At 30.4% G+C, this 20242-nt stretch overlaps 1 protein-coding gene across 2 annotated transcripts in view; it reads right to left on the reverse strand.

Annotated features, from left to right (window-relative positions):
• Positions 1–20242, reverse strand: part of LOC125070287 (thrombospondin type-1 domain-containing protein 4-like) — a 146617-nt gene that overhangs the window by 104733 nt on the left and 21642 nt on the right. For both annotated transcript variants that reach the window (XM_047680084.1, XM_047680083.1), the window contains exon 2: positions 8969–9194. In XM_047680084.1, the coding sequence (XP_047536040.1) occupies positions 8969–9006 (38 nt within the window). In that variant the 5' untranslated portion in view covers positions 9007–9194. The remainder of the gene's footprint in view (positions 1–8968; positions 9195–20242) is intronic.

Here is a 20242-nt window from a genome sequence, read left to right on the forward strand (position 1 = left end):
TATTAAAATTGACCCAAATCGATAAAGGAATACCACCCATGGCGCCTAAATTCTCGACGCGTGCTATATTAAATATACATAATATTCCTTTCAAATGTTTTTTTAATTCGTTTCGTTAAACTTACTACACATTAAAAAGCAATCGTTTTAAAAAACAGTATTTTTATTTTGAAAGTTATTAAAATATTAATGTTAATTGTTCGACAAATAGGTCATCTAGACTTTAAAATATTCACAGATTAGCATAAAATTGTTATTGGCAATTACATATTTTTTTAAATATATATTTTATAATGTCTGTGGTCAAATTTGTCTCGTTAACTATGCAAGGAGTGGCCTATATAATAAATTAGGAATTAATTTTTTTACTAAAATTGTATCAATTATTTTTAAGATCGTTGCTCCCGGCCATGACATTTTCTTATTTTGAAATTTTTAGTCTGTAGTACAGACAGTGGCTAGTTATATAATGTGTTACCTATATACATCGGGTTTATATGTATGTATGTATATATGAAATGACGATGCGTGATAGAGACTGAACCGCGATGGAAGCTCTGGGTAGAGCAGGGAAGAGTAAATTTGAAAAATGTAATTTCCTAAGTAACAGTACAGCATCCACATGGGAAATCATTACAACGGTTAAGGACGAAAAGCATAAAACAGATATATTGGCAATAAAAAAAAAATTAGCTATTCAGTTAAAGTCTAATAAGGAATGCTTGGTCTGTGGAGATTTAATAATAAGTTATAATTTAAATAGTGAGCAAATAAACATTTTAGTTAATTTATAAATCTTCTGGTTCACGAAATAATAATAATATTATTTTTGTATACAACAAACATGATTGGCGTATTATTTTATTAATTAATGCTAATGTTACTTGCTTTCTTGATCAATGTGTCCAAATCATTGCACTACCTTTTTTTTTACGTTACGTATGAAATTGATTAATTTATGAAAACACTTAATTCACCCAGTGCTCGGTGGTGGGGAGGAAATTTTGTAACATTTTTATCTGGAATACGGATTTAGTGCAACGTCACATATCAATAAGCATTTCTGATATGAGACTTTCACAGCTTATTTTCTCTTATTATGTCATTACTTTTTCATATAAAAATGCTTCAATCGGAATACAACACTATTATTTTACTAACGGAAGTATTCTAAAACAAAATTACCTAAAATTATTATAATGTCCTCATTAAGTATGTAAAATAAATTAAGATTGATAAAAAAAATATATATTCAAAAATTTATCATTGCAAATTAGAGCATTCTATAAGCTATTCTTTAAATCAAATTTATCGTTATTAATTAAAAATCCTCTATGAATCATGAATATTCAATTTTATCATTCAAACTTATGGTCCAATATTGTCATTTTAAATAGTCTTGAGCGTATTTTATATGATAATTCATCTTAACTTTAGAATAATATTATTGTCGCTTGTCAACAACATGTAGCTATAACTATAAGGATGCTGCCATTTCGATTCGATCTAAGTTCATTTATTTTGAACTACTGTAACAGTCCTTAAGTATCCCTTTGTATCCCTGATATTTTGAGACGGTCTGTTTATTTTCAGTTCGCCAGTGGGCCACCTGATGTGGTTACCACTGCCCATTGCTACTGTGAGGAATGTTTATCATTACCCATATCACCAATGCGTCAACAACCTTGGTAACTAAGATGTTATGTCCCTTGTGTCTGTTGTTACACTGGCCATTTACCCTTCAAACCGGAATACAACAATACTCAACATTGCTTTTTGACGGTAGAATATATGATGAATGGGTGGAATTTATTGAGACTTTCATAAAGAACTACCACCAAGTATATTTAAACGGCAAAGATAAGTTAAAAGACAGAAGATAAATATGTCATAAGCGCGGCAACGCATCGACAAGGCGCCAGCAACCTAAGGAGCTACGATGTTACAGAAACCACAAACACCTACCACCAAGTAAAACTATTAATGAAATGCCTTTGCATGCAGTTTATTACTGTATTTATCGGAAAACTAGTTTTTTTTAAATTAAGTTATAAAATTTTTATCTGTGTAAATTTCAAGGGAACACCCTTTACTGTACCAATGCGAAATTTGGACAAGTAATAAGTATGATTAGTTCTTAAATAAACTGCGTTTCCTCAATAACCTTTAGATGAAAACATCACGTTACGAAATACGAAACTCTAATACAATTACTTGTTTTGACTGTACGAAGTGAATAGTCACTAAAATAAATGACTAAGGTTTTTTATCGGTAAGTACGTGTAATGAAGACTAATTGATTGTCGTCTTGTAATCGAATAATACCTAGGATATCGAATAATAATAGAGAATTAAACATTATATTATTTACAATGAAAAATACTTTGAAATTTACTATCATTCGGAGTTGTTTTGATTACATATACCGATTACCGTTGGTTGCCAGTAAGAGATCGCTATATTAATTTATTATAACATTTAATATTTTTATATATTTTCTCTGTGTGGTGTACAATAAAGTATAAAGTAAAGTATATATATATTTTTAATTAGTTTTTAGATTGAATGAAATTGATTGTAGTCGATCAGAAATCGAAAAAATAGGAGTATGTATAAATGATCGTTCATAATATAAAACTTTAAATTCCTTTTAGGTTCGAATTCTGTAAGAAATTCTGACAAGAAATTCCCATTACTATTTCGAATACACCGCCGGTTCGAGATTGAACTGGTTACTCGACAGTAACTCGCTGCGTTATCATAGAACCATTAATCAATCCTTACATTTAGCCTTTAGTAATTATAATTAATAATTTTATCACCTATTCGAGCGGCGCCTGTACCCTCTGTTACCACTTGAACTGTGACGTCGGACAATTTATTATGTGTTCATTCATGATTGTTTAAGTTTTTTAAAGGAATATAATAATATTAATAGATTCGTCGTATTATATTTGTAGTATAAATATAATGACACTGTTGCCTTACTGTTAACTTACTTTTAAAATAAAAAATAAAAAAAGACGACAACATACATATATCGAATCGAATGTTTGGGAAATTCCTTTATCCGCATAACAGCTAGATAATCTGTTGACAAAAAAACAAAAGCGCGCCAAACTGAATTATACTGCCATTATTTTTTTTATTTTCGGAGTCTAATAGTAAGGTCGATATTGTCGCGTCTTGGAAAAAATGTTCGTTCGTTCGTTCATGCGTTCATGTCTTTTTTAAAAGTGTTCGCTGTATTTTATTTGGATTTGTAAGATTAATTGAGTAAGGAGTTTACTTCAATGTGCATGATTTTGTGGTTTATTAAAACATAAAACTTAAAATTCTTGTTTATTTTTATTTTAAGTTAGTTTTACTTCTGGACGCATATATATAATATATATAAATTAAAGTTACCCATCTCATCTATATGTACGAATACTTATCTTAGGAACTGTAATACTGTGTAGTTTGAAATAGAAAGATGACTAACGAGATTACATAATTATATAGTTTATAATTAGAATCATGTTAATATTATTGTTAACTTAAGATAATTTCTAGAAACTATGTCACTCTACTGCCCGTGCAATGTGAGGCGGGTCGTTAGTTTAAAAATATATATTATTCAAGATATATTCCGTGTCATGGTAGACTACTTTACGGGATATTTTATAAGCTTTTATTTCATATCAACTAATATAATTAAATATCAACTAATATTTAAGTATTCGTATTATAATTTGGTCACCGCCCGTCAGTAGTTATCAAAGAGGGTACCATTGAAAACCAGCATTAGGTGTCCACGCCTATTAATTGCTGAATGGTATACCTATTTGGGACACGTCATATATGTTTATTGTAATATAGTATTTTTTTTTTTTGTTTATTTGTTTCTTTTAACCCTTTTTTTGTATCCATTAATTTTTTATTGTTAATTTTTTTATGTTCTTTTGTGTAAATGTTTTGTACGGTCCCAAATAAAAGTGTTCTTTCTTTCTTTTCTTTCTATAAGTACTTATAGATTACGATTTTTTAAATTTTATTATTAAAAAGTCATTCACATTTCAAACGTCAACTTTAAATGTATTTATTGGTAAATTTAATCGTCTTGCATGAAAACATGTCGGATATTTGAGACAATTACGAGTATATGACGTCTCGTATCAGACCACATGCGTAGTTGACATGAATTGAATGCGGCGATCTGATTCGAAATAATTAAGTAAATTCTGACGGTCGACCAAAGTGAGTTGTGATTGTATGTCACTATTTAGTTGGAGCGATCACAACTGTGACTATCGAGTCGCGTGTCAACGTTGAAAATATAATTATTTAAGACGTGTACACTTGTATACTGAATGGTAAGAAGCCAAATTACAACGTACGTAACGTTACAAGTTAACTTTAGGTCGGTAGAAAATTTTCGTTTAAATTTTCAAGGTCAAATTTGATTTAATATACAATTGTAACATTTAATTGAAACGTTTCTGACGGTATTCTCTTTAGTTATGACATTTTTACTACATTATAAATTCGTATATCAATATTATTGCATAAAATGAAAGCCGGAATAAAAAAAAAATAAAAAATAATAATTGCATAAGTCATATAATTATTCCGAAGAGACCAAAATTCGTCATAAGGTCGTTATGCTATTTACTATCAATGCTAACTTATCGTTTTTTTTTTTTTTAATTATGTATATCAATTTATAAGAATGCAAAATAATTTAGACAGTCTAAAACACTCGTATTATTTTACATGTAATTCTAAACTTAAAAAACAAGTAGGCCTTTACCCATGACGGATATCGAAAGGTTCATTGAAATCGAATAAATTAATTTGCTTATCGATTATAAGTTAATCAATCAAGTTTTTTCAAGCTCCCAGACCCGAACGGCATTGATGATAAAATCTGATTTTTTTTTCATTTAGTCTACTTCTTCTAAAGAGACATTACAAAGAAGTAATTTGTATTAACATCGATATATTTAGTATTCGATAATAGGTATATGGCAATCATTATGTGCATTCGTGAAGTCATGATGGGTTCGGCTGGATTAGGTCATGCTTTAGTATTTCTGGGAATACCTAGGTATAATTAAAGCATTTTATATGATTTAATTGAATGCTTTTTATGTAATATTTGAATTGTGATCGTTGTATCGTAACCAGATGTCGCTGAGAGCATTCAAGCGTTACGTAGTAGGAATTACGGAATTCTTTATTGAGTTCGAATGCCCCTGTCGGGGCAAAACATTATTTTGATTTTTCTATCCAGAATTAGCTTGGAGCAAGGAAGTAACACAGTAAACACTGTAATAAGTCCTGCGTCTGGACTCTATTCGGATAGGTCGATTTTTATATGATATAAGTACGCGGACGAGCAAATGGGTCACTGGGTAGTAAGTGCTCACCACCGCCCTTAAACAATGGCGCTGTAAGAAATATTAACCATTTCTTCATTACCAATGCACTAACAACCTGCCAGTCCATTATGCCTGCTACACTGGCTCACCTTCTACTCCTGCTACTCACTCTTCAAACCGAAACACAACAATACTGAGCACTGCTGTATGGTGGTAAAATATCTGATGGGTGGATGGTACCTATCATCAAGTAAGGTCGTTTCTGACCACAAGCTCTCAAACATATCACTTGATATGGCGAAGTTTCAGATTTAAAAGCAAAAAGAACGGACGGGAGGATATTTCGTTTCCAGTGAAAATATACAACAAGATATCTTCAAATAAATATGAAACGTTCTGTTTGTAAATATAATACTCATTTAAGTTGAGCTTTTGATATCTGTACAACTTAGCGCTATTATCTTATTACAATACGTCATCTATCTTAAACTTGTCTGTAATAGATCGCTCAATTAGATATCAAAACACTTAATTAAATGTCTCGGTTTTTGTCCTCGAATATTTGGTACACTTTTACTAATTTAAAATGAAAAATTTAAATTCAATTGTTTTGAAAAAGATGGCGAATAAACTTTTATGGGTCGGGAGATATTCTCTCTCATATATCGATATACAAAGTAGTCCCGTCCCGACTTCGTACGGGTAAAATTCGTGCAAAGTTACCGCACTTCCTCAGCCCTGCAGTTGAAATTTCCAAAAAATTGCTGTCAATGAGGAGTAACTAAGTTAAACTTCAAGCCAATAGAACTTATAATTTCGGAGATCTTAACTCCGTCCGTGTAATTGTATTATTTCTTCAACAATCCAAACAAACAATCAGTTAAATATTGCGTTCATGATATTTCAAGTCTAGTTAAGTTTAATTACAGTTATATTGTTGTAAATGAATACTTCGTTTTTACGATAAGTAATTACGATATATAATTAACAGTTTTACTCATAAACGTACATTTAGAGGATATTCAGTAAGAGTTCGCTTTTCGTCATAAATTATTTGAGATTCGAAAGAAAAAGACAAGGTATTAATATAAGGCTTATAGTCAGAACCGTAGACGTAAAAAATCAATGACCTAAACAAATAATAATAATAGTAAAAATAAATGTATTTTTTTTTTTTCATTTAAGACTACTGCATAATTTATTTAAAATAGACGATAGAATCGGAGCGAATATGACACATAAACAAACACGCACACACATATATAATTTATGCAAAAGGCTATACATACAACTAGACATGACAATACACAAATAAACGAATCCCTAATGTCCTGCGACTATAAATCTTATCCAGTTGCGATTTCTAGAATGTGTCCACCGATTCAATGGACAGGTTATAAATAAGGACAGGTATTTTGACACCCCGCAGCATTTCTCTAAGGAATGTTGACCATTGAGGCGTTTCTAATTTCTTTCGATATCCTGTGTCCGAACCGCTAAATGCCATTCCTGTACGGATGGGGACACTGATTAATGATGCGTGTGCTGTTTTCACGGTTAACATTTTAAAATTTAAATATAGAATGAAAACATTTTTACGCTCAAACGGTTATACTCGATAACACTTGGTTTTACACAATAATAGATTATGTTTTTATGAGTAGGTATTATTATATAGCTTAATAAATATGAAAATGATTTTAGATACTGTCTATATGTACTCGTTGGTAAAAACTTTATGTTAAGATAAATGTTTTCGAATATATATAGTTGATAGTTCAGGAGAACCACTTCTGTTCATATTCTTTATTTGTCTGTCTGTTAAGCTTTTACAGCTAAACAACTAGCCGCAGTTTGATGAAATTCGGCATGAAGCAACATTGAATGCCTTGAAATGACTACTTAGGTTAGGTAGCCTTAGGTTAGGAAACCTAGAGCTTCATGTTTAAGTTAGCTAAAAAATAGATCACGTTTAACATACTTTTCAATGAATTGTTAGTCTTATGAATACGACGAATTAATGTCCACGTTAGGTATAAAGTCTTCGCAATTTCGAATCTGGACCGCCCACGAAAATGCCCGTTCAATAAATATCGACCACGCAATTATGCAATTTAAAACTCATTGGAAACGAAAGTAGTCTGAATATCATTGTGAAATACTAGATAAGACAGGTGATTATGTTCGATTTTAGAGAGCATTCATGTAAACGTAAATTCGCCCTCTATTTTGCCACTCGAATTAAACACGTTCTATTCTAAAACTTGTTAAGTCTATAGTGATATGTATGTTGTTTAATGTCCATTTGTCGGTTATTAACCGACAATTATATTATATTAATTTTAATCCGCGAAAGCGAAATATTGCGGGTTCAAATCCGAGCAAACTGTTGCCATGACAACAAGCCTCTGTTGTCATGTGTCTGAACCCGTAGTGAATTAGCTTATTGAATTATGTTCGAATTTTTATACCTAAATAAGAGGATGCGTTAGCCAAGTAGTGAGACATTAGTGCAAGGAAGTAGACATGAGGCACAATTTGAACCTAAATAACAGCACTTTTAAAAGACAAAACACCTCAAAGTTGTAAATGAGACTTACGTCCTGTCAAATATAATTAATATATGTATATAATATATTTTAAATATCCAAAGTATATACAATACATTAAAAAACTATAAAATAAAAATAATTATCGTAATACCATCGTAAAGTTAATTTCACGGGACATTATTACGAGTTCAATAAACTAAATCAATATAAATTGTTACCATAAACATGTAACTCTTGACAAAAATAAATCGTCGTTATTGAAAACACCGAAGGTCAATTATTTATTAAGTAGTATTGTTAATGTTATAAATCTATTAAATATATCATATAAATCTCAATTTTAACTGCCACTTAATGGTTACTCGTTTAAAGCGTCACTTTAAGCTAACTTCTATAACCGACCGTTGATTCTATAGTAGTTATTCTATTTTACGACCGAATAATTTGTTTTTACTTCGTGTTTATGGGTTGTAAATATCAATTGTTATCGGATATCGTAAAATTAATAGATATAATAAAATCTATAACAAAGAATAGACATTGTTCATACAATAATCAGTTCGTTAATGTTCGTAGTAGCTACAGTGCCACGTCACGGTAGTATGCGCAAGCGACCCAGTGACATCTCCCAAAAAGACGGAGTGGGTACCGCTAGTTTTTTGAGCAGGCGAGCCCCACTTACACCCCCACATCATGTGGGGGTAAAGCGATATACGTTTTTCCAGTGGAAAAAAAAGCTACAGTGCCATATCTTTTTCGTCAGCGTGGTTACAATATAGGAGTTCATACTTTGTTTATTTTGAATGTATATTCATATTATGCATGATTCTCTAGGTCACGTAAAGATTAATAAAATAAAATCTATTTTTCTTTAGTATTAATAGTTATTTTGCTTTTTCTCGTTAATAGTTTTCATTTGGTATTGGTTGCTACCGGCTATATTGTGTACTTTAAATATGAAGTAGGTATTCTTTGCACTGTCTTGTCAGCTAAAGATATCCTTCAACGTGTCATGTCATCTTATAAAATAAATAAAAAGGAAACAATACTTACATTGACAAATATAAAAGGAAGCGTCTTTGATGATCCATAACTGAACTATAATATCCGATGTGACTAAAATCAGTAATTAAATTATATAATTGCACTTAATAACAACACTTTAATTAAATATCTATCTAAAGAAATGAGTTTTCTATTACTTCTATTTTATTTTTTTATCACGTGATATCGTCTTCTGTCATCTTCTTTGAATTCTCTCAGCGCATTGAATTGGAACCTGTAAAAGAAATCATAGCTATAATTAAATTGTATTACATAAAAAAAAATACGTATTATGATTTATAAATAAGATATATTTTTTTAAACAATGAATTTTAACCAAAGATTGCGAACTTACAAAGAGAAATAAATGTGCATGCTTCCACCGGTACGTAATGTAGAGCGTACATTGAACATCGGCAAGATATTATGTGTTCTAAAATTCCAATATCTGAATACAGAGGTAACGTTATTTTCGGGTGGCCCTTTTTATCGAGAGTAAAGAATTATTTATGCATAACTGTATGATTACACCGCCTTCTATAAGTGATGGCGGCTACTTGCTACCAAATGGATTTTATGCTTTCTATATAAAATACGTATAAATCTTATAAGTTTAAAAGAACAATTCTTGTGTGATACGTTTGTAATTCATTTAGTTAATCTGAAGACAAGACTCTAATCATTTTGATCATATTTTAGAATTACAATAGTTACTCTTTATGTTTATCGAAATACATCTTTCCAGAACAAAAACGCAATATTTCACAAAATAAAATAAAAAATTCGACTATAACTAATCAATTATTAGAGCCGAGCCGTCGCTCAGGTACAACATTAATAAAAAGAAAACGAAAGGCGATAAAAAAACTTCTTATAAACTATGTAGTAACATAATTTAATTTCAATAAACACCCATCCGAAGTATCGACGTGCCTTTGAAGATCCCTGAAATTCTCTAGTGATCGGACGCGTGTTGGACTAAAAATAGACGACACCTTAGTTCCATCAATATCTGACGTAAAACAAATAACTCACTTTATAAATCGTGCCGTGATCGCTCTGAGATCGACTTCCCACACGATTTCAAACTACACACTTGATAATAAAACAGTTATGTTTGTTTGTGCACTTTATATTGAATTTTTTTTTGGGTATAAGAGTTTAATTGAAAGGACGGATTTGATTGCAACTATTTTGACAAAATACAGTATAAGGTGTCAGATCTATTCCATCCCCATAACAATGTTTATGCAAAAAACATGGCGACCAGGTTGATACATAACGTAGTCAACAAACCCTTTTACGAATATAATATTAGTTACGACATATGAAATATAAAAGTGTATAGATAGAGGAGACCTTCGATTTTTAGTTGCGGACTGTCCTTCATATTTTTAGTATACCAAGACAAATAAATATTGCCTAAAAGTATTTGGTTTAGAGTGTCTCGCTGAAACTGCCTTAATATTAAGATATGCGGATAGAAGCAACGGATAGTATTCCCATAGTTTGTTTATTATTTTATTTGTAACTCAACGATATACAATTAACACATTCTATAACAATTATATTTAAACTTAGTCTGATTGTAGAATTAGATTATTTGTTTAGATTTTTTAAAACTTTTAGTCTACCTTATATTTAGATTTTAAACATAATTAAAACTCTTATATTCTTATCAATCATAAAAAAATAAGAAAAAAATATCTCGCTGTAAATAATATAGTATTATAAGTATAGCCACATATAATATCAAACTAATATTTGTTATTAAATCCTTAAAATAATTGACTATTAAATTTTGCACAGTGATCCACCATTTTTGTTAATTGGCTTACATTTGACGAATGGATAATTGAGATAATACATTCAAATATTCATTAATTTAGCATGCGTGAAAAATTAATTTAATAGAAATCTTAATTCTGTGTGATAATTGCAAATTGCAATATAAAAAAACGATGATACTTCTCAAACAAACACATAATCTACTTAGGTATTGATAACAACTGTATATTATTTTGAGATACACTATAAGCTTGGCAATATATGTTAAAATTACGGGTACTAATATGTCAGATCAATTTTCATTTAATTTATAAATATCACGTGCTCGTCTATGAAGCAAAATATTGTTTGGAAACTGGTATGTCTTCGATGAAAATTTTCCACAAGTGTATCCAAATAATCTATCGAAGCAGCTCGATGGAAAACGCTTAGAGCTTATTATATTTTCTTCAAAAGGTCAGCCTTAGATACATTGTCCTTTTACTGGAAACATTTTTCTCTGAGAAGAATATTTAGTTCGGTATTTCAATTCTTTTTTCAAATTTGACCTTGAAAATAAAATAGGAATCCATATGCATATTTTCTTATCTCATTCGTTATCATCGCGTCGAAATACATATATGTCCATTGTCCATATAAAAATGATCAATAAGAGGTATGGAATTTTCGGTACATACACTGAGATTCTTTCTTAATATTACTCTGTTAATTTTTTCATCTTGCTTAAACTTAGAACTCCTGAAAGGTAATCTAGTTTCCATTCGTGGCGTTGCGGTTGAGTAGTTAAGGCATGAAAACGTTATAAAAAAACAAATTCACTTTCTCATTTATCAACACATACCTCACATCCCACATGCACATTCAACAGACACGGTCTTCTCACAATCACACACACTGGACGCACATTGCACAGATTTTCTTTTATTGTTTTTTTTTTCCTTAATGTAGAGAGGGACTGGCAAATTATGTGAAGTGGTCACCACCGAACATAGACATTGTTGTTGTGAGAATTGCGAGAAATATAAACCATTCCTTAAATCGCTAATGCCCCACCAACAATGGCAACAGCTAGATGTCATGTCTCTTTTGCGTTATGCCTATAGTTACACTGGCTCACTCACCCTTCAAACCGGAATATAACAATACTAAGTATTGCTGCTTGGAGACAGAATACCTGATGATAGGGTGGCACCGACCCAGACCGGCTTGCTAAAGCCCAATCACCATTAACACTATATTATTTTGGATAGTCATCTTACAGATTATTTACGATACAGATACATCACTTGACTTATAATTAAACCAATACTAATTCTTACGTGTTAATTTATCATAAATATATTACAACATTACGCATAATCTTGATATATTTCTTGTATAACAATAACATAAATTAATAATAATAATTTATAAGTTCGTTAAGCCAATAACAAGTTACCGGGATTATAATCATGATTTAAATATTAGTTCACTTAACTGTTACAATTTCATTTATATGATTAATAAATGTATATGTTGGCGTCTCGATATACATATCAGAACAAAAAGAAGTGGTAACCGTTTTGATTTATTATTATAACGATAGTCGACAAGCGTTAACACTTTGTCAGTTTACTAAAACTATGTAGAAATGTAAGGCTGTTCGTTCACGTATGTATTAGCTTTGTATCGCTTGTCATAGTGAGTGTTTTGTAGTTCAAATATGGGTTTCCAACGAATTATTCTACATTGTGAATAATATTATTTACATAATGTCCTATATTGTACTTATTTGAATTACAGTAAGATTTGAATTATAATTTATATAAATATTTAACTTTTTTTATTTTATTTCCGTAATGTTTGCTTTTGCCGCAATTGAATGGCACGTCTCTAACGTTCTTACGTCTGGATAAAATGAAATATGCTTAAATCGGAAGAACATTACAGTATGCCGATCCTATTATGTTTTATCTATCCTATCTGTTTTGTCTTTAATACATAATAATAATCATATACATTACATTGGATGAAAGCGTAATTTACGGTAAAAAGGTAAATATATTAATAGGTACCCAAAGCAAATATACCTCACGTTTGCATTTGGGAAGGTACAAAAACAAATATGATTTATAAATGTACACTAAAATGGCATGTAATGTACTTGACGTAACGTATAATATATGACGGAATAAACCACGCTTAAAATAGCTTTGCATCGCATTGACTCCTAGCTTCAGTATGACGTCAGCCTTAAGATTATGCGTTATAGCTTCCGAACATATAAACAATGGAATAGTATTAAAAACGCGTCAATGTACAAATTGAAACGTCAGTTATATTGATTTGTTGTCGGTATCGTTATGAAAGCAAGTCAGTTAACGTGTTGATATATTTAATATAATCGTGTTACGTGTAAGCCTATGGTGTTATTAATTGTACTGTATTTCGTATCTACCTAAAAATAAATAAATAAAAGTTTATAATTTAAATTTTACGTTTGTCTTATAACTATAAAATTTAGTTGATATGTTTTATCTAAATTGATAACTTAAATCTTTAATAGCAACTATCATTGGTGTTCGTGACATTTTAAAGAATAGCAATACTATTATCTTGATTACTAAGTTCGATTAAACCTAATTCGATTTTTAAAATATGATATTTGATATTCCTAAATTTGTGGATGTACATATAGGATATTCCCGGTTTCCTGAATAATAATAGAATCTAAATTCAACTTGCTCGACAAATATTCAAAAAGCTCATATCGTAGTTTATTTAACGTTGAAATAACGTTATCAAGTAGGCGTTTTATATTGTGAATATTAAATTAAACAACTCGTTTTTACGACTTAAAAACGTTCAATCAGACACATAAGACAAAACCGTAATATGGAACAGGTATTTTAATGTTATAATTTGAATAACATATTAGACATTTATTGTTATAATTTAGGTTAAATTGAATATTTTCTTTCTAGCTACGCTGATAAAAAAATTAACCGCAATTTATAACCGCAGAATCCAATAACATGTTTATATAGTGACACGATTATTATAAAGATCGTATTATAAAACTTAAATATATATATATAGACGACCTCCGTGGTCGAGTAGTGTGTACACCGGTTTTCATGGGTACGCCACTCCGAGGTCCCGGTTTCGATTCCCGGCCGAGTCGATGTAGAAAAAGTTCATTAGTTTTCTATGTTGTCTTGGGTCTGGGTGTTTGTGGTCTAATACCATCGTTACTTCTGATTTTCCATAACACAAGTGCTTTAGCTACTTACATTGGGATCAGAGTAATGTATGTGATGTTGTCCAATATTTATTATTTTATATATATATATATATTCTGCTAAGAATATAAAATTAATATGAAAAAGTTTTTTTTTCTTTTTTTCTATTAACGTCTTCAATTAAATATAACTTGTAATAAAGTTTCTACAGTTCTAAATATAATACGATTAGGTAGGTAATATGTCACCAATAAGGCGACCAATACAAGCGTCATATTTAATCATTCAATATTATCTTTGACAGGTGTCATGACATGCATATTGCCTGACCTTCGAAACCATTCATAAAATATATCTGGCAAATTGCAACAAAAAGTTTTCATGACAACAATATTTAAAAAAAAGGAATTCAAGTGATTTTCATTTATTTTATTCTTTTTACTGTTTTGCATTAAATTTTATCAACCTACATAAATAAAATATGGAATAAAATAGAAAGTACCTTCCACGATTAATTCGGTGTCACATATCAGTTTGTTTGGACCACATCCGCGTTTAAAGTCAGTGATGTGACAAGAATGACATTGAACCTGCTACTTAATTATCATCAGATCTATGCATTCGTTTCGGAATCATTGACCAAGTCGACTTGACCATGTGTCAAGTTTATTAACGTCCCGTTGCGAAATTATACAGACATGACTTTGATGTATTCGGTTTTTAAATTGAATTCATCGATTGTAAAATAAATGAATTTATATAGAAAAAAAAGCCTCAGTCGTAGAGGAGCAGAAAATTAAAGAGGATTATTCATTGCTACAATTTAACAAAGAATTAATCATTAGACAGCTGGCTAGATTACTGGCCGGCTAGAGAGCAGTACCTGCCTGCATAAGAAAAAAAAAGTTAAAAACATTAACAAAATTAAAGTACATCGATTTCGACAAAGTCCAATTCTAACTGAACTAATGGATACTATATGACATTAAAAATGTAATTTAAAGGTTTCATAATTTTGGCGCCAAATGTAGATGAGTGAGTTTACAATGAAATTAAATCAAAATGAAACCTTTCATAGATTTCGAAACACCTAAAAAATCTTTGAATAAATGCGTATAAATAGGCTCATAAAAGCACTTTTGAATCGGTTTGTTACTGTGTTCACTCTATAATTCACATTCTCATCTGATCCCAAATCCGATAGAACGTCAATCCGATAAACCATTTAGCAGTTGCGGATTCATGCTACGGATGTATTTAATTCGAATTATTTCGTGACAATTCTTAAAGTTGATAACAATTATTATTCTGATAAACTTTTAGCAAGGATTACAAAAGGAGAAGTAATTCATAAATTACTGAATCTAATCCACGGGGGCTTGTTATTTAAGCAAAATCAAATAGTTCTTATAATATATATATATATATATATATATGTAGATGACAGATTAATTATTAATTCACTAATTAATAATATATATTTATTAGTTCCATTGTTGCTAAATATTATTAGGGTCAGTAGCCAGCCAGCTGGTTTCTGAAAGGCAAATTTTAATTGAAGCAGCCAATTATATTTCTGGTTCGCTAATAACGAATTAAGTCGATTTACTAAAGTGAGTCCGAAATTTCAAACAAGAATTATCGAATGCATTTTTAAATATGCTTTGGGGTAACGCAGCCGCTATCCATACTATACTTGTGCTGCAGAAGAGGGCTATTCGCGCAATCTATAACCTGGGAGCCAAGGAATCTTTGAGGTATAAATTTAAAGAAATTAAGATATTGACTGTTGCTTCTCAATATATATTCTGTAATGTTTTGTATGTACGGAAAAATATTAATGTTTTTATGAGAAAATGTGATTCTCATAACGTTGGTACAAGGAACAAACACAATCTTGTTACTCCTGTTACTCGACTGCATAGAGTCAGTAACTCTTTTGTGGGGCAATGTATACGCTTCTACAACAGGATCCCAGAAAGCGTTCAAAATGCTTCTGTTGCGAAATTTAAAAAAATTGTTAAGGAACGCTTGTGTGCGAAAGGTTACTATACAATTAGTGAGTTTATGTTTGATAGCACACCTTGGGAATGAAACGATCGCCTCCTGGCTGTTTCTACTCATATATAATTATGTATATAATTAATTTGACGTAAAAAAAAAAAGTCCCGCTGAGTTTCTTTCGCCGGTTCTTCTCAGGTCAGGGTGTTTTCTTTTTCCGAACCGGTGGTAGTGTTTAACTTGACAATCAATAAGAAAGTGTAATACTTCTATATTGAATAAAGAAATTTGAGTTGAGTTGAGTTGAGTTAAATTAAGCTTAGAAATTTAAATATGTTGTATTAAAAATTATATCAACATATTGAAATATATTGCTAATTAAAGTTACCTGTGTTGACATTATTAAACAAAATCGTTTTGTACCCTAAATAATTGTTATCTTGTACATATGGAACAAATCAATTGAACATTATACCAGCCGTTGATAAATGAAACCTGTTTATTGTCAGTATGTATTATACAGTTCATAGTCTTTAATACTCGTAACACAATTAGTTCAGTAAAGCTATTCTGTAAGAAATAAAGACACTCGATGTGTCTTGTGTCCTTTTTATTACTAGTGTTCACTCAGTGGTTGCTATTCGATCATAATTAAAGGTTGTTGAATATAAGAGGAAGACGTAATATGTATATGAATTTGGAGAATTCAACTTTTTTTTACATTTGTTTCATGGCTTTTTAATAATTCGTAGTTTAATGGCTTTTAGTTGTGCCGAAAATGCACAGATTATTTCGCCAATATCACGTATAATGAATACACGAAAGAGATTGTGGTAACAAACTCAATTAAATTTTGAAAACCAGTACTAGCAATTTCCTTGTTAATCCTTAACCTAGAACAACACAAACATTAAGAGCTAATAATAAGTCAAATTAAGAATTGTTAATACTCTAAACTATTCACAACTTAATTTTATTATATTTAATGTATTTATATAAAAAAGAACAAAATTGACTAAACACAAACGTCACCAACATTCAACGTTTATAGGGCGAGGGACCTTAGGAGGGAGAATGTCATGTCATTTTTTATGTTGCGCGTGCACACACTGACAGTGACATGTAATGACATAATGAAGTTGCTCGCAGAACCACCAATTAAATGTTAAGTAGCTCGAAATTGTCAACTTCACATTATTTTATTACAAATTTGAATTGGGAATGTATACATTTGTAAGTAAGTGTTATAGTTGTGGTGAAAAAAAAAAAAAGTAATTCCTATTTTCTAATTATTAATTTTATTTTTATTATTTTTAAATTTATCAAAGAAGTTAAACTTACTCGCGTACATAAGTACACGCTCCTGTTTTTATTTTTGTTAATAACACTTCAATACCTTCCAAAGAAAATCTGTTGAAAAATATGTATAGGAGAAAAATGTACTGAACTGTTATATATTTACGGGCAAGCTGTCCTACCTAACTTCATATGGGTAAAATAATAATAATATTATTATTTATTTATTAATTTTTAGTTAATAATTTTAATTGCAGCGCCACCTACGCCTTAGTACCACGCCTACTTTAAGCAGTATAGAAATCCACACAAACGCACACAAAAAAAATTGTCAATAAAATCGGTTTTGGTGCATAGTAGTTCAGTGATATGCAAACGTAGGTACTGAACAATTATATATGAAATAATAATGAATTTTTTAAAAAAAAATAGTGCAATCAATATCGCTTAACATTTTCAGTCTTGCGTTGGAGTTTTAAGTACTTAAGTTTTTAAAGAACGTCTCAACTGTATAATACGTCCAGTTAAGCGAGATTGTTTTAACATCCGCGCTTAAAGTCAACACTGACAGGGACTTCACATCCGTTATTATGAAGTTTGTTATCTTTCAACCAACTATTGACGATAAAGGCCGAGCACGCGTCTTATAAAAAAATAAGATTCTGGTTTGTATGTTTGATATTATATTTTCAATATGTTATAGTTCCATATTAATGTCACAAATGCAGGTTTTTCTGTGTTCAAATATAATTGAAGAACCACAATAGCCGAGTGGATAGAATGTACGGATTTTAACTGAAAGATCGTAGGTTCAATCAGTGGTCAAGAGCTACAAGGCCGATGAAAAAACTATTTGGGAACAAGGACTAGATAACTATCATACTACTATTACATATATTTATTGTAATTTTATGACAATTATCAGGAATTCAATATTGAGTTACGCCTGCCATGACAAATTAGAAGTCGATAACATCATTCGTTTTTAATATGCGAAATGGAAGACTTATACCCGAACGTACTTACTCAAATACATTCGCACAAAGCTCTGGAGACTAAACACGTAAAGATTTACTGAAAACTGAGTGAATTGCATTATTCAATACCTATATAACGTTCCATCGAAGTGTGCAATTTAAACTCTAGTTTCCATTACAATATTTCAAAAAAAGTAAGTAGTTAATAAATTATTTAAATTAAATAATGATATAATGAATTATTAAATAATGAAAAATGTACGTGGATTGATACAGAGGAAGGGGACGACCAAAGACAACGATGGATGGATTGTATAAAAGACGATATGGCTGAAAAGAATGTTGCTTATAAGATGACGTCAGACAGAGAAGAAGAAGATTTGCTGCGCCGACCCCAAATATAATTGGGATAAGGGCAGGAGGATGACGATGCTAATGAAAAAACTCTTTTATAGCTCATTCCCTATTAAAAAAAGTAAAATATATAAATACAGATAAAATAAATTACTTTATGCAAGCCAGTTTAGGTATCACATATTCTATCTTCTAACAGCAACCCTTAGAATATTTGAGTTCCGCTTTGAAGCAAGTAACTTAAGCCAAAATGGACCTAACATCTACCACTATCATCCCCAGGGTTGTTGGCGTATTGATAAGTCAGAGGGCTGACTTTATTAAGGAATAAAAAAGTCATCAAACTAATGTTTTTATCACGATTTATAAAGTTATGTTACATTACAAGCTGTTTTCCCAAAATTATCGAACTTATGTGTTATTGGAACAAAAGAACACCCGCGGCTTTATTTATAGACGAAAATAAAATTTATTGTTCGTAACAATAATATTAACATAGCTATGATAATAAGAATTCTTTTATAATATTTTAGGGTCCCGTAGAAAATAACGAAAATCAATAATGACTCCAACCGTTAGACCTATACATCACACTTTGTAATTAAATTCTAATGACGCCGTATCAACTATGATATCTATAAAAAGGGTAATATCTTTTGTCTATCGTGTGTATCTATTTATTACTTAACACTCCTAAGCAAGTTATTTTTAACAATTCATATTTTAACGCTTTACACAGATTTGTACATTATGTTTTTTTTTTATTTTACCGTCATATACGGTTGTGTATGTAGTTTATTATAAATGAATATGATCAAGAATACACGCTGTATATCTAGGCCAGTGATAGACGTGTTAGAATTCCCTTCCCAATTAAATGTTAAACTTGTATAAGGAGTTGGTGCGACGTTAGTCCAAAGGGCCAAGATCTTATCAGTGACCTTCACATCGCTGACCTGTAAGCCATTATGCTATTAGACTTAGTGATATTATGTATAATTAAATTTACGAATGAAACATACTGGTACCTCTTTAAAAATGTCAACCCACTTATATTGTAGAGTATTTTTTTAAAACAAACAAAGACATATGTAACAATAGTGTTTAATAATGTTATTCACTAAAGATACCGCCTACTGGCCATGGCCAGCCCATATAATAACTTTAACAAGAACATCGCATGCAAATTTGTCACTCTTTGGAAATATGTCATAAAAAACGCCCACGGACTGTACATTCTTCATATATAGTGATTCATTATATTCCCATGATTGATATACTTTGTTGGGTAATGCTTGAAACAATAGATTATTATTTATATTGTTTGATTCGAAATTAGCTAAATTTTTTTTTAATATGGCAACTTCCGAAAATAAATAACAATGAAAGTAAAAATAGTACGATTAAAAAAAACATTGCATGTAAATAAACTAAAATTGGCACTATAGAAAATGTTTAAAAAATACATTGACTTAATAACGAAATAATTATTTTTCATTAAAAAAAATAAAAACAAATACTGTGTTATTTAAATCATCTACAATATAAGAAATTTATAAGTGTTTGAATGAAATGAAATGAAAAAATGGTGGAACAAATTTAAATATGGAACACGAGAGCATTGGTCAGCGTTGCAAAATATTAAT

Source organism: Vanessa atalanta, chromosome 17 (genome assembly GCF_905147765.1).
Source record: "Vanessa atalanta chromosome 17, ilVanAtal1.2, whole genome shotgun sequence".
Taxonomy (NCBI): Eukaryota; Metazoa; Arthropoda; class Insecta; order Lepidoptera; family Nymphalidae; genus Vanessa; species Vanessa atalanta.